Raw genomic sequence first — 15,249 nt, 5'->3', positions numbered from 1 at the left:
TGCAATACTACGCGATTACCACTAGATGTCGCACTATAAGAACAGCATGTGATTTTAAGCAGATTAACAAGCATTAGAAATATAGTTTAAAAAGCGGCGGATCGTGGCCTGCCTAGTCTTCCACTCTCGAGACTTTCTATCCAAATAATGTCTTATCCAAAACGTTCCAAAAAGAAGCCCCTCTGCCATGCTCAGACCTTTCACTACACAGATCTTTTAAACTCCAACGATAAAGTTCAACACAAGTTGCAAGGGGCCCTCTTCCCGAAGCTTATTTCACTTCGGGACTCCCTGACGGACTCGGACCCCTTTCGGATGTCGAAAACCTTTGAATATGCGTAACTTATTTGTCGGACCATGATTCAAAGTTCACTGTGTTACTTTCACTCTTCCCTTCTCTAAGAATGAATATTCTTCCTTTTACTGTTAGTTCACTTTCTCGCTTTAAACAAAGTACCTTTCACTGAGACTTTCGACTGGGTTACTTCCTTTCACCAGACCGCTGATTTCCGAGCTATCCTTTACATCAAAGTTCATTCACAGGTCTGCCTTTCTTCGCGTCTCATCCAAACGCGTGCACCCTTCACTTGTGATATGATGTTGCCACTTCATTCACTTTAACACACACCAGCCACTCAGGTTGCTTGCCAACTCACCGACTGTGTGCGTTTTTCTTGTTCAGCGTTTTCCGATTTTCGAGTCAAGGTTAGTACCACAGGCTTGACCTCGCCTCCCCAACTCTGCCGTTCACCCGGGAGGGACGCTGGAATCCTTGAAACACAATGCAATCTTCACTTGTGGGATCTGGCCTTCTCCATGCGACTTTCGCGGCCCGTCGGAGGCAACGACCTCCAATAGGGAAACCTTGGGGTTTTCGGCCCACTGCTCTCGTCCCTAGGTCTGTTGCTCTGCTCCAGTAGGTGTGCCTTCCTCCCGGAAGTTCTGCTCGTTCTCGTGTTCCACTTGGCTGTTACGCTCACCTGGTCTCTGCGGGGACGTTGGGGCACGGTTGCAGCCCTCCCTGGAACTGGCTCCCCTCGGTCAGGCTTCTTCCCCTGCTCCTGTGTTGTGTACTGCTCTGGTTGTTGATACTGCCCCTGTGAGAATACGAGAGACAGTGAGAATGCTGTGATATGGCTGTAGTTTCCCTCGAACCCTTTTTCCCAGAATGTGGTGAGCATGCATTTACCCATATAGTCTCACCTGTTTATTTATGAGGGTGAGCTCTCCGTCCAGCTTCTCAAGTGCAATGGTGCTTTAAATAGGCCTAGTTCCTTCACTGGTCCATGTGCGTGGCAGCCCAGACCGGCTGTGACTGATCCACTTCTAAGGTAAGTGTTCTTCAACAATGATTATTGTCCGTATTCTTTTGCAATGTCATTTTTTCCATGATTATTGTTCGTATCCCTTGTAATGTCTTTCCTTCTCCCCAATAGGTGATGAGAGGCCCAGCGGAGTTGCGCTGCTGGAAGGGAGCCCCACTGGAGTCCTGAGGAGTTTACAATGTCCCAAATAGATGGTAAGTTTGGTTCTATGGTCCAGCGTGAGGATTGTGTTGCGAGCAACCTTAGCGTAATGTCTTTATGTTGTCTAACCTTATTTGTCCTTTTCTCCTGCAGGGATGGCCTGGCGAAGTCAGACGGGGAGCAGCTATCCGAAGATCTGCTAGCGGGTGATGGATGGCTGCAACCGCGAGAATGCTGGCCGAGATGAGCTCCGAGTAAGTGTTGGAAATCCGGAACAGGTAAGGGTACGCTCTGACTGCGGCGACTGCAAGGATCAGGTAAGATGCGCTACTGGCAATGGTATCACTGGAATCAGGTAAGAAGTGCTTCAGGCGGCAGTGAGCGTTACGCTGCTATGAGCAGACTAACGCAAAGCGCTGGCATGCGGGCTGGGCAGGCTTAAATAGCCTGGTCCCAGTCAAACCCATTTGCTCTGCCTTGTGGCCCCACCCTGCCACTCCCAGAAGATGCTGCACGTGCAGCCCAATGTATTCCTATGGCCACACCCGACCTGGATGCACGTGGGGGCCATGCAGGGGAGGAAATAACACATGCACTAGAATAAAAGTGTGCAGAGCACACTTTCTCATGAACCTGGCACCAAAGGCACCAGGACTGGGTCCAACTGGACCCTTTATGTGATTGAGCTTATGGTCCTTGCTCTGTGGCCATGACACTGGCTCAGGGTGTGTCTTTGGTGTCTGCCTTTTATTCGTGTGATCGTGTGAGGTAAGCTAATAGGCATCAGGTGTATGCATTTAGGATTAAGTGCCTGACTTTGCCTGACCTGATTAGCGGGACATGGCCAGTACGATGTATGCAAGTCAGTGTTATTCTCAGTCATCCACTTCCTCGGCCCAGTATTTGTGTAAAAAAAATAAAAAGGGGGGTTAAGGGGGTTTTGCGATCTCAAAGCATCCTCAAACATAGGATGGGTTCGATAAACAAAATAAGGGTGAATACCGCATCTCGACATCAGCCATCTCACTCTCACTCCCCGAAGACCCACTGACCGACAAACACAACTTCAGATGCTCTGTAAATTCCCATTATACCTTAAATATCTGTGAAAAAGACAGACAAACATGAGAAAGGAATCCTCAAGAAGAAAATTGAGATTCGGGCTCACTTGTGCGCCATTAGTATGCCAGTTTCAATCTTGTCCCCTTGATACAGACCTAAACCTTTTTAGATTGCTATGCACGTTTCTATATATGCTCTTTTCTTTTTAAACATAAAAATAAAGTCTGCCAAATGTGAAACCTATGTTGTATTTATGTGCTATGCACACTGACGAATCCTTGGATCGTCCCTTCTCCCATAGGGTGGGACCTTTCCCATGGGGCTAGGGAGGTGAGGTCAGAGTGCAATAGTCCCCCTGGGGGTGGCGCGCCAAGGGGGGATCACAGGGAGGGAAAAATCTAAATGAGGTCAGGGCTGACCTTCTGGGGAAAACCTCTACCCCTTCACAAGCTCATTCACCCTCTTACTCTATACAGGATTCTCTATGCTTTCATGTACCTGTGTAAGAAAGACACTTCCACCTGCTTAAAAAGTACTGAGACAATGAAGAGTAGGGACTACCCATGTACATTTCACTACAAGACTGACATAGAAGAACACCTATCACTGAGTACTCAAGATCAGTACAGGGATGAGGAAAAAGTGCAGAGGCATGCAGAGCACTGTTGAAACACTGCTGAGCGGTCTAGTGTTTTCTGAACTCCTATTGGTCTAAGCTGCATTCAAAATAGAAAAGGGAAAACGGGAAGTAGAGAGGAGCCTTCCCTCGAGGAACCATGATCTGGGGGAAAGCTTGACCTGCTGGATAACAGAATGAGCTGCAGAACAGGGGCTTACTGAATCTACAGAGGTGCTCCCAAGCAGTACAAAGTGGGAGGACCATCCGGCAAGAGGGAGAAGCAGCAGTTCAGGTGGGCCAGGCCAGGGGACTGCACGGTCAAGACCAGAGGGGATCACTGCGAGGGGCCAAATGCTGCAGAGCTGCTGCAGCATGCCAAAGTAGGAGAGAAGACTGCAGAAGCACAACAACGAAGCAGAAAGATCCAGAAACTGACCAAAGACTATCGGAGAGACCCTAAAAGGTACAGGGGTGAACAGGGAGGTTGGTAGGGGCAGAAGGGAGCAGTGGAATACCCTGTCCCAGCGAAACAGAAGAAAAGAAACTCAGGGAAGCAAAGTACATTTCCTGAATAACCAAGAAAGACGGGTCTGGGACCTGCACCCAATGAAGATTACCATTGTCAGTCACCTCCATTGCCACAGTTCTTGGCAGGATAGTGAACCAAGTCTTACACATGATCAAGAAAGAACTGTGATATGGGTCTGAGACCCACAACTTAAGGACAGCCTCATGAGTCATCTTCCTCGTGTCAGTACTTTGCCGACAGGAGAGCCAAGTAAAGCAAATCAAAGAAGAGAAACCAGGGTCTGGGACCCACAAGCAGAGTGTAACATGAGTCATCTTCCTCGTGGTAGTACTTGGAAGAGAGGAAAGCCAAGTAAAGCGAAACAAAGAAGAGAGACTGTCCGGTTTCCTTTCAAGGGGTGCATAGAGAAAACGTAACCACTGCACCAGATGCGTATTTGGTAAAATACAGTGCATGCAAGAAATACGAGGAGCCAGGTTCTGAGTACACCGCACTTTATTTCTTTTCCTGGTAACTGCTGAGCGCAGGATTTGCCCCTGCGCATGCGCGCTCATGCTGCATACCCATTGTTGGATCGCAGCTCCAGGCAGAGCTTGATGGCTCCATTAACAGTGTCCTTTACAGGACACTATCTCCCCCTTCGAGTGAACAAAGAGTCACTTACAGTTCTGGTCCTTCATATCTCTTCAATCAAGCGCACAGGCCGCCTGATACATTGTGTCGACCTGGCTAGACGTTCCTCTGTAGTTCCCTCCTGCTGCCCCTCATCTCCTTCTCTCCTCTGCTCCTTATGTGCTATAGTGTTGTATAATTCGTGGTTTTCCTGACCTTCCTCTTTGTAAATATTTAAAAGAAAAGGTAGCAGGCGCTCCTCTCCAGAAAGAACATGGCATGATAACCTGTTCTGAGAATAGAGTTTGCAGCACACGCCTTTTGCTCACTGTACCTTTCACAGATGGGAAATAGCCATTTGCATATCAGTCTTTGTCCCGCCCACATGGGCGGGACAGCACCAAAATGCTATGGCAATTCCTTCCTGAACAAAAGTACCAACAGCAACCCCATGCACATGTTTCAGCATTGTTGGGCCTCATCAGTGAGGCGAAGCTGTGCCTCTCTGAGCACAGTGAGCAGGGAATCCACATCTGGTTGCCCCAGGTACAATTCCCACGGACCCTGATAGGACCGTTTGTCAAGCAATACTGCTTCCCTCTCGCATCCATGGAGTCCCTCCTCACAGAAATAATCAAAAAACTTCAGTCCCATGGGATAATTCGTCTAGTCCACAGCACCTTCAATAATCCGGTGCTGGGGATTTTAAAACCCAATGACCAGTGAAGACTGTGCTGACCTAAGGGAGCTAAAGTGATATGTAAATGGATATTTCCAATCTGTGAAAGGTACAGTGAGCAAAAAGCAGATGGCTGCGAACTCTCAAAGTGGTTAATAACCACCGAACAGGTTATCATGCCGCGTTCTTTCGAGAGAGGGGCGCCTGCTACCTTTTTTGTATTTTTGGAAGGAACTTGGGGTTGGTCACCCTAAATTACCTGGGGGTAACCAAACATGGACTCCCTGCTCACTGTGCGCATCTCGTCCACACGCATGCAGCCTTCACTTGCGATATTATGTTGCAAGTTCAATCTTACCTTAACACACACTGGTCTCAGGTCGTTTGCCAACTCACCGGCTGTGTGCGTTTCTTTCTCCTTTTTACAGTTTTCCAATTCACAAGTCAAGGTTAATACCACAGGCTTGACCTCACCTCCCCAACTCTTGACCCGGAAGGGTAGCTGGTGTCCTTGAAACACAATGCAGCCTTCTGCTTTGGGATTTTGCCTTCTTCATGTATCTTTCGCAGCCTTTTGGAGGTAACAACCTCCGGTAGGGAACTCCTGGGGTTCGACCCGCTGCTCTCATCCCTTGGCCCGTCGCTCTGTTCCTGTAGGCTCGCCTTCGACCCGGAAGTTCTGCTCTTACTCGTGTTGCACCTTGCTCCAAGTGTGTCTCTAGGTTCTGCCTTTTATCCGTGCAAGGAGAGCTAATTGGTATCAGATGTATGCACTTACATGTCAAGTGCCTTACTTTGCATGACCCAATTAACGGGACATGTCCAGTGCGATGAATAAGAGTTTGTTTTGTTACTCTCAGTCGCCCTATTTCTCGGCCCAGTGTCTACTTACGGGGTAGGTGGGGAGAAGGGGGTCTTGGGGGGAGTGGGACCTCCGATAATCCTAAAATTATACGATGGGTTACGTGTACAAAAAAAGGGAAAATACTGCGTCTCACCATCGGCTGGTTCACCCTCACTCCTGAAGACCCCTCACCCAGGTGATCCTCCCGCACTGGACAACTCCCAGGGTCTGATTCCAAAGGCGATGACCATGCCCTGGCCACCTGAGAGAGAGATCATGGGGGACTAGCAGGTGAGACACTCTTTGGTTTCTCACAGTATTTTAGTGTTGCAAAGAATTTTCCATGGTTCCGCACTGGAAGACCTTCAAGTCAGACGGCCCTAACTGTGGGGGAGACGTCATCTTGCGGTACTCCGATACGCACATGATGTTGAGGATGGCACCAGTGTCGATGAGAAACTCGACTTGGTGATCTCCTACCAGCAGATTGATGTTGCCTTCAGGCAAGGTCGGCTCACCGTTCATCATATAGTCAGTCATGCTGAGACATTCCCCTTGGAGGTGAGGGCGATGTAAGACATGTCAAACAAGTGACAGGAAGGTCTCTAGGGTCTCGCCTCACGTCTGCATCTCTTCTCAGACCAGCGCTGCACATCTGGTGAGCTTTGAATTGTACCACTGTGGCTGTCCAAGTGGAGAATTGCAGACAACCGCTATGTGATTCTCTCTGCCACATTTGGTGCAAGCACATCTGAATGCCAGGCACTTCACCCCATCTTGATGCGGAAAGGTGAGGCCACATCGATAGCATCTCCCAGAAGAAGCATGTCCTTTGGACGTGTTGCTGGTTACATATTCACTCCGGGGCTGCTGGTGAGACCAGATCGATTTGTTTCCTTCCGGGCACTTTCAATTTGCGAGGCTTGTGCATCCGCCCTGGATTCTGTTCTGGCCATTTGCAGTATGGTGACCACCAGGAGTGGCTCACGGAGCAGTTTCTTTCTGAATTACAATGACAGACATCCTCCTATAATTCTTAATCAGATGGCCTCCTCATTTGTGAACTTGTGGAATTCACAGTGGGCCACCAGCTTGTGAAGACGCGTTCGGAAAGAGTCCATGGATTCACCCGCCAACTGGCAAGCTGTATTAAAAACGAGCCTCTCATGGTCGATGTTATGTTGTGTGTCGAAATACCTGCTCAGCGCCTCCCTGAGGCCTGTATACATCTTAGGTGGGTATGAGGTCCTCCACCTCACCTCCAACCAGATTTACCAGCAATCTCCTGGCAAACTGGTCAGGCACGCTTTCAACATGAGCATGCAGGTAGTTTTCAAATCTTAGCCATTTCTCCCACCGTGGTCCTAGGCCCTGTTGGTCACTCATGTCGAACGGCCCAGGTAGGCGAAAAGCTGCTGAGCTGCGCACATCCTCTTCACCTGGCTCACCTTCCGACATTCTGGCAATTGTGGGGTCCCTTTTGAGGCTCTGCGATTCAGCTGACAGTGCAAGTCCTGAAGTTGGGTTTCTCACTGAAATCCCACCTTCGTCGCCATTGTCGGGTTTCCTTTTGAGGGGTGCATAGAGAAAACAGCAACTGAACTGGATGTGAATTCGGTAAAATACATTGCATGCAATAAATACGAGGATCCAGGTTCTGAGTAAACCAGGCTTTATTTATTTTTCTGGTAACCGCTGAGCGCAGGATTTCCCCCTGCGCATGTGAGCTGCATCCCCATTGGTGGAGCAGAGCTCTAGGCAGAGCTTGATGGCTCCATTAACTGTGTCCTCTACAGAATACGACAGAGACCAGGGTCTCTGAACCGTAAGCAGAGAGGAATACAAGTAACATGATTGGTGACCCACGCAAGCGGAGCTTGAGAAGAGACCAGGGGAAGGGACGTATCCTCTACCTGGTGTTGTGAGAACTTCTTGAAAGAAATCAAGGGAAGGGAGGCATTACCCTGGACATAGAGAACCGCATGAGAGAAGCCAAGATAAGGATGGTATTTTCTTGACATTGTAAGGAGCCTATAGAAGGTCAGGGGAAAGGTGCAATTCACCCTGGTGTTTGTGACCACAGTGAGACGCCTGAGTGAGGATCTAGAGAAGGGAGCTTTTCTCTTGGTATCAAAAGAGCAGCAGAGACTGCCTGGATAAAAATACTTTCAGTTGAGCACTTCACAGCCCTCTCCGAAAAGTACAAACAAGCTATTCTGCAAACCAAAAGCACCACATATAACAGAAGAATTTAAGAAGAATTAAGAATCCATGGTTCAAGAACGTCCAAAATGCTCTCCTAGACAAAATGTCCCCACTCCAAACAAAAACCCATGATTAAACATAAATAAATAAATAAATAAATAAATAAATAAATACACTCCCTACAACTGACCAGCCCCCAGTTGAGCGTTCCCCATCCTATCTCCCCTTTCGCAGGTTCGAATTCACCCCAATCTCAACCTCGGAAACTACCAAGATTATTAAAGGACTATAACCATCAAAATGCTGAGGAGACATTTGTCCGGCTACCTTCATAAAGGAGTATGCTGAAGAGCTAGCCCCCTTCATCACAACTTTAATAAACAGCTCCTTTGCAATTGGCAATGTCCCAGAGAATCTAAAAGAAGCCTGGGTATTCGCCCTCCTCAAGAAACCTACACTCAACGCCAACATTCCCACCAACCACTGCCCCATCACAACCATACCTTTTCTCCTCAAAATACTGGACAGAGCAGAATATTTGCAAATCCAAAACTATCTTGAAACCCACAATCTCCTTGGCCTCCGACAAGCAGGCTTCCGCACTGTTGCAGAATCTGCCCTTCTGGACCTAAAAATCCAAATGGACGAAATCTGAGGCAATGACAACATGGCCCATCCTCCTCCTACTTGACCTTTTTGCAGCCTTAATCATAAAATCCTGTGTCAACACCTCGCCTCAGCGGCCCATTTCTCAGCCAAAGCCACAGCCGGGATAAAGTCCTTCCTATCTAATCACACAATGAGAGTATTTTCCACCTCAGCGGCAGCCCCCCCTGCCCAAGTCACCTGTGGAGTGCCTCAAGGCTCATGTGTAACTGACCCTGTATAATATCTTCACCAAACCCCTCTTCGACCTCCTCTATGCCCTGGGTGTCACCTACATGATCTATGTAGACGATACCCAAATCTTCCTAACCATCTCAGTCAACTATGATACGGACTGCAGCGCACTAAACAAATTATACCAAACAATTCAAGCCTGGATGGCACAACACGGTTTATGTCTAAACTATGAGAAAACCGAACTACTCCTTACTGGCACACAATCCCGCCTAAACACCCTCAATGACTCGGCAAATCTTTTTCCATTGACAGGAACATCACGAGCGTTGCCAAAGAGTTAAAGACCATGGGAGTATACCTTGACTCCATTTTATCACCAATTAGGCAGGTAAACACGATTGCATCAGCAGCAGCATACATTGCGAAATATATCAAAGCCTGCGGTCCATTCCTATCCACTGACAGCTGCATCACGTTCATTAGAGGCCTCATTCTATCCAGGATCAACTCCCTCTTTGCAGGCATCAATGAAACATCCATTGGCTCCCGGTCCAAGAACGCATCATGTTTAAAACACTAGCATTGACCCACAAATGTATCTCAAACACTGCCCCTACCAAGTTGACCAGGAACATTTCCTTGGCCCCATCGACCAGACCCACTCACACTACTCGCATTTACTTGACAGTCCTAGATTCAGGCGCCAGAAAGCAGGGGGAAGCAGCTTCCCAGTGATCACGGCCAAAGTCTGGAATGCCCTCCATCTAGCCCCAAGATCTTATGACTCCTTCTGGTCCTTCCGCAAAGGACTGAAAACTTGGCTTTTCTCACAAGACACCCAAATTTAACTGAACCCACCCACCCAGACAACTCTTGGCACCACCACCTACGTCCTGTTCAGAAACCTGTACGTATTATTCATGCTTATAACATTGTACGCATTACCTGCAACTAACTACTAATAACCATTACCTGTAACTTATGTACCATCTATGTCTGTAACCTTGCTATAACCAATTACAACCACATCCCTCTTGCAACCAGTGCCCAGATGCCAGCGGGTTCGGTGCGCTTTATAAATGTCAAAATAAATAGAACATTTTAAGTTGGAACTTTGCTTTCTTTTGAGCAAGAGAACTTTGCTACTTTGGAACTGTACTGTTTTTCGTACACTTTGGAACTTTTCTTTGGAAAAGGAACTGAGAGCTGGGCAAGGGAGCCATTCACAGGCAAAGTTCCCATCTACAATTGGAACTCTAATTTATCCTTCTGGATCAAGAAGATCAGACCCTTTCGTTGACAAGGTAAGGGACGGAAATAGGTTTTGGACACAGGACGGTAGACTACTTACTTTTGACGTACATCCTGACAGAGTACTTAGTATTTTGTTTGAGGCATGGACACCCTCTTAGTAATAGGGCTAGGTAGGCGTTTCCCTCATTTTCTTTTGAATAAAAATGTATGCCAACCAATATAACAGTCCTGTGTCAGTATCCTACCTCGGCACCTTTACAACGGTTTATAGTGAAAAAACCGAATTCCAAAATCTCGAAAACAAAAATCTCGAATCCAAAATATCGAAAAAAAAAATCTCGAATTTTTTTTTTAATACGTTTTTATTTCGAAATGGGGGGGTTCCCCCCCAACCCCCCTTTTTTCTTTTTTTTATTTTACCCTTTTTTATACTTACCTGAACCCACAAATACATATAAATAAATAAATAATTCGAGATTTTTTTTTCGAGATTTTGGATTCGGGATTTTTGTGATTCGATATTTTGTTTTCGGTTTTTTGACCGACCACCCTTTATAACACCAATCATAAAACAAACCGAGAAATGCATAAATAAACAGATGCAGCAACTTACAAGGTCATACATGAAAGTAGGATCTGAACCGCTTGCCAAGAGATCTGTGCTCATCAGAGTTTGCTCTGAAAACGTGGGGCTCCGAAAGACATCTCCAAATGGAGGATCCATTCCGCTAACACTGGGCTACAAGAAAGATTTAGCAGTTACGAAACGGTGACAAATGTTATGGCAACCTAGCTAGGATATTACTAAAGTTAAAATCTATTTTGCAGAAGTTAACAATGTTCTATTCGTATCGAAAGCAGTAAACTTGGTTTGAAAGTGCATAAATTACCTTCAGACTCCGCCACATAATTGCAGTTTAGAAAAGCACTGCCCTTTATTATTTATTTCAACGTCATTCAAAAAATCTAACATTTATTTCTTTGCAGTTTTAAAATCTCTCAGTAGACTTTAGGTGATAGGAAAATTCTCACGGGTAATGGGTTGTGTAGGATAACTCAGGATTATACAATAAATAACCCAAAATCAGGACAGCCATTAGGCCACTGTGTTGGAGTACGTGTTGGTTATGTTCGACGTCCTGGGAATGGGAGTCAACTTGGAGAACCAATTATATACTGCCTGTTCAAGAGGCTGTGACCGCATGACCACCATATGTTGCTATAAACATTCTAGAATTCAAAGGATCAACAGAACCATGACCTAACATGCATGATTAGCTCGAGGGAAATGCAATACACAAAGAAACTGCGATAGGCACTCCTTGTCACGCCATAGGATCAACCAGGGAGCCACAAGATTTTGAAGTGAGAGTATTTTACTCCCCATTTTTTGAAGTTGTGAATAACATGACATTTTGGGGTGCCAAAAAGTAATTCCCATTCCGAATGAGAATATGTTTTGGTGACAAAAAATATATTTTTACAGGTATCTTTTTCAATCCATACTTGTACATAGCAATTCATGCACATTAACATATGCAGTTGCATGTTAAAGTTACTCTTCAAATAGACTTGCGTATCTGTAACTCCAGTTCTCCAGCACAGATATATTTAATAAATTCACATGCTTTGAATATTCCATCATTGGTTACATTTGACCATACCCTTAACACAGAAAAATGCAGTCCCTTATGCAACATATCCACCCAGCTTCGGTTGATTTGTCCCCAGCCAATGACGTAGAGTTTCTTACTCTGCATCAGAGGCCATGTTCAGAATCCAACATCATAGGGCGCTGGCCATGTGTATGCCTTCGAACAGTATGAGACTCAGTGTTGGGGGGAGTGCAGGGGGGAGTCAGGAAGTTGTATGAGAATTTATGAACTATAGCAATGCTGGAGAAGAACAAGTTACTTCTTACCTGGTAACGTTCTTTCGACGGGATGTTCCTCCGACATATTCCTTATCTTTGATAATCCGTTTCCAGCTTGCTGGCCTCTGAATTTTTTTCTGTAGAGGGCGCTGCGCGTCGACGTCGCCGAGGCGATGTCCCTCGACGGCCACCGTATCGGCGCCGATGTCACCATGCCCATAAATAGCCACGCGCTGCGTCCGTTGCTCAGTTCCGTTTTGTAGCATAAGAAAAGCCATGCCTGAATTGGTTAGTGACCTTGAAGGAGCGTAAGCTGCAACCACAAGGGAAGTTATCACTGCAGGGATGGTAGGGAGGGGCAATAAGGAATACGTCAGAGGAACATCCAGTCGAAAGAACGTTACCAGGTAAGAAGTAACTTGTTCTTCGAAGGGATTGTGTCCACCGACGTATTCCTTATCTTTGATAGACTCCCATAGCAGTGGCATGTAATTGGAGGTGGGAGTGATAGTGTTATGTATCCCTTTAGGGATGGACCGAATGTAATACGGCCTTGCCAAATCTGGTCTCTTGAGCAGTGGAGGAATCCAGATTGTAAAATTTTGTGAATGTATGTGCGGACGACCATGTGGCAGCCGCACATATATCCCGGACCGGTACCCCTCTTTGGAGAGCCGAAGAGGCTGCAATACCCCTGGTTGAATGAGCCCTGAGATTTTGGGGTGGCTCTTTCCCTGCCAGTCTATAACATTCCAGGATGGCCAAAATAATCCACCTGGAGATGGTTTGTTTTGTTATGGGTAGTCCCAACTTGTGACCTGAGTATCCTACAAACAGTTGGTCTGCTTGCCTGATCCTAGCCATTCTGCTGATGTAAAAGCTGAGAGCTCGCCTAGGGTCCAGCCTATGTAGCCTTTCCTCCTCTTTACCCGGATGGGGAGGAGGTTAGAACGAAGGCAAAGTAATTTTCTGAGTAATATGAAATTCAGAAACCACCTTTGGGAGGAAATTAGGCTTCACCTGTAGGACAACCTTGTCCTTGTGGAAGATTGTATGTGGGGGTTTACAGGAGAGGGCTTGTAGCTCGCTCACCCTCCTAGCAGATGTTAGTGCTACCAATAGGACAGTTTTAAGCGTGAGACATCTCAGCGCGCAAGAGTGAAGTGGCTCGAATGGAGTGCCCATTAAGAAGTTTAAGACTAAATTTAAGTCCCATAAGGGAACCTGGAATGGTTTTGGAGGGTAAACATTAGTTAGTCCCTTGAGAAATTGTACCACTAGAGGAATTTTGAAATACGATGGTTCCTCCGCAGTGCGCTTGAAGATAGAAAGCGCTGCAAGATAGCCTTTTACAGTGCCCACTTGTAGGCCTGAGTTTGCCAAGTAGAGTAGAAACGATAACGCCGTTGGTGTACCACATGAAAAAGGGTCGATATTCTGTTCCCTACACCAGCTGCAAAATTTGTTCCAATGGCAGCGGTATAAAGACTTTGTTGCTGGTCTTCTGGCCGAAAGCAACACCTCCATGACGTCATCAGGGAGATCCCAATCCTTGTACCTCAACCTTTCAGAAGCCAAGCGTGAAGGTTGAGGGTTCTGGTGTCTGGATGGAGAACCTGACATCCCTTCTGCGACAGAAGATTCTCTTTGAGTGGAAGACGGATTGGAGGACAGATGGACATATCTAGAAGGTCCGGGTACCACGTTCTCCTGGCCCAATCCGGGGCAATTAGGATCATGGTTTTCCCAAATCTTCTCAACCTCCTGATCATTTGAGGAATAACAGGGACTGGTGGGAACGCGTAAAGGAGTGGAAACTCCCAGTCCACTACGAACGCATCTCTTAGAGCTCCTCTCGGGGGAAATTCCCCTTGAACAAAACAGTTCGCACTTTTTGTTGTTGCTTATGGCGAACAGATCCACCTGAGGGGTTCCCCAAAGGGTGAAGATCTCTTGAAGGACTTCCTGAGCTAGCTCCCACTCGTGGGAGACTGTGCTCTGCCTGCTCAGAGCGTCTGCTGTTAAGTTCTTCTCTCCGGCTAGGTGGACAGCAGAAAGAGAGATTCCTTCTTGGATTGCCCAAAACCAGAGCTGCATCGCCTCTCTGCACAGTGGCAGTGATCCTACGCCTCCTCTTTTTTTGAGGTAGTGCATGGCCACCGTGTAGTCCGGCATTATCAGGACATTTCTCCCCTGTACTGATGGTAGGAAAGCTTTCAGCGCTAGTCTGATTACTCTCAGCTCTAATAGGTTGATTTGTAGTCTGGACTCCGATGGAGACCAACGACCGCTGATGGTCAAGTCGTTGGCATGGGCTCCCCACCCCGTGAGTGAGGCGTCTGTGACTACTGTTATCTCCGGCCATGGTTGCCAAAACAGTTCTCCTTTCAAGATGTTCTCTGGATAGGCAAACCATTGAAGGTCGCGGGCTACCTTGTCCGGAATCCGGAGGAGATCTGTCATTCTCCCTGAGAATTGCGACCACTGACTTCTCAGTGCCCACTGAAGAGATCTCCTTCTCAGGCGAGCCTCTGGCACAAGGAAGATGCAGGATGCCATGAGACCTAGCAACCTCAAAAAGTCGAAGGCTGGGAGACGTTGGGCATTTTGAAACTTGGTGACCATCTGTAGAATATCTTGAGCCCTCACCTCTGGTGGCGAGGCTTTTCCCAGGGAAGTGTCCAGGACCGCTCCAATGAACTGGAGTCTCTGTGATGGTATCATCTGTGACTTCTTTAAATTGAGGGAGAAGCCCAGTCTGTGAAGGAAGTGGCAGACATAATCTAGCTGGGCCTGGGCCTGTTCCGAAGATACGGCCCTGATCAGCCAATCGTCCAAGTAGGGGTAGACGTAGATCCCTTCCCTCCTTAGGCTCGCCGCCACTACCGACATCAGCTTGGTGAAGACCCTCGGGGCGGAGGTCAGCCCAAATGGCAGAACTCGAAATTGATAATGGTATTTCCTGTGTTTGAGATGGATTGGCACATGGAAATAAGCATCCTGAAGGTCCAGAGATACCAGCCAATCCTGGAGCTGAAGGGCCTGAAGGATCTGAGAGAGAGTTACCACCTTGGACTTGTTCTTCCTGAGGAACTTGTTCAATTCTCCTAAGTCCAGGATGGGTCTCAGTCCTCCGTCCTCCTTTGGTATGAGAAAGTAGGGGGGGGGGGGAGGGGGAGCACCAGCCCTTGTTCCTGTCCGCTACAGGTACCGGTTCTATGGCACCTTTCTCTAGCAGGTCTATAATTTCCTGCAAGAGGAGC

At 47.2% G+C, this 15,249-nt stretch overlaps 1 protein-coding gene across 2 annotated transcripts in view; it reads right to left on the bottom strand.

Annotated features, from left to right (window-relative positions):
* The window catches only part of CREBRF (CREB3 regulatory factor), a 741,844-nt gene that overhangs the window by 432,402 nt on the left and 294,193 nt on the right, over nt 1-15,249 (bottom strand). For both annotated transcript variants that reach the window (XR_011304479.1, XM_069652415.1), the window contains exon 3: nt 10,727-10,852. Coding sequence is in view for 1 of the 2 variants with exons in the window: in XM_069652415.1 (XP_069508516.1) it covers nt 10,727-10,852 (126 nt within the window). In the remaining variant the exon portion in view is untranslated. The remainder of the gene's footprint in view (nt 1-10,726; nt 10,853-15,249) is intronic.

The sequence above is a fragment of the Ambystoma mexicanum genome, chromosome 3p (genome assembly GCF_040938575.1).
Source record: "Ambystoma mexicanum isolate Mex_15411 chromosome 3p, UKY_AmexF1_1, whole genome shotgun sequence".
Classification (NCBI taxonomy): domain Eukaryota; kingdom Metazoa; phylum Chordata; class Amphibia; order Caudata; family Ambystomatidae; genus Ambystoma; species Ambystoma mexicanum.
This window is presented reverse-complemented; position numbering and strand designations above follow the sequence as displayed.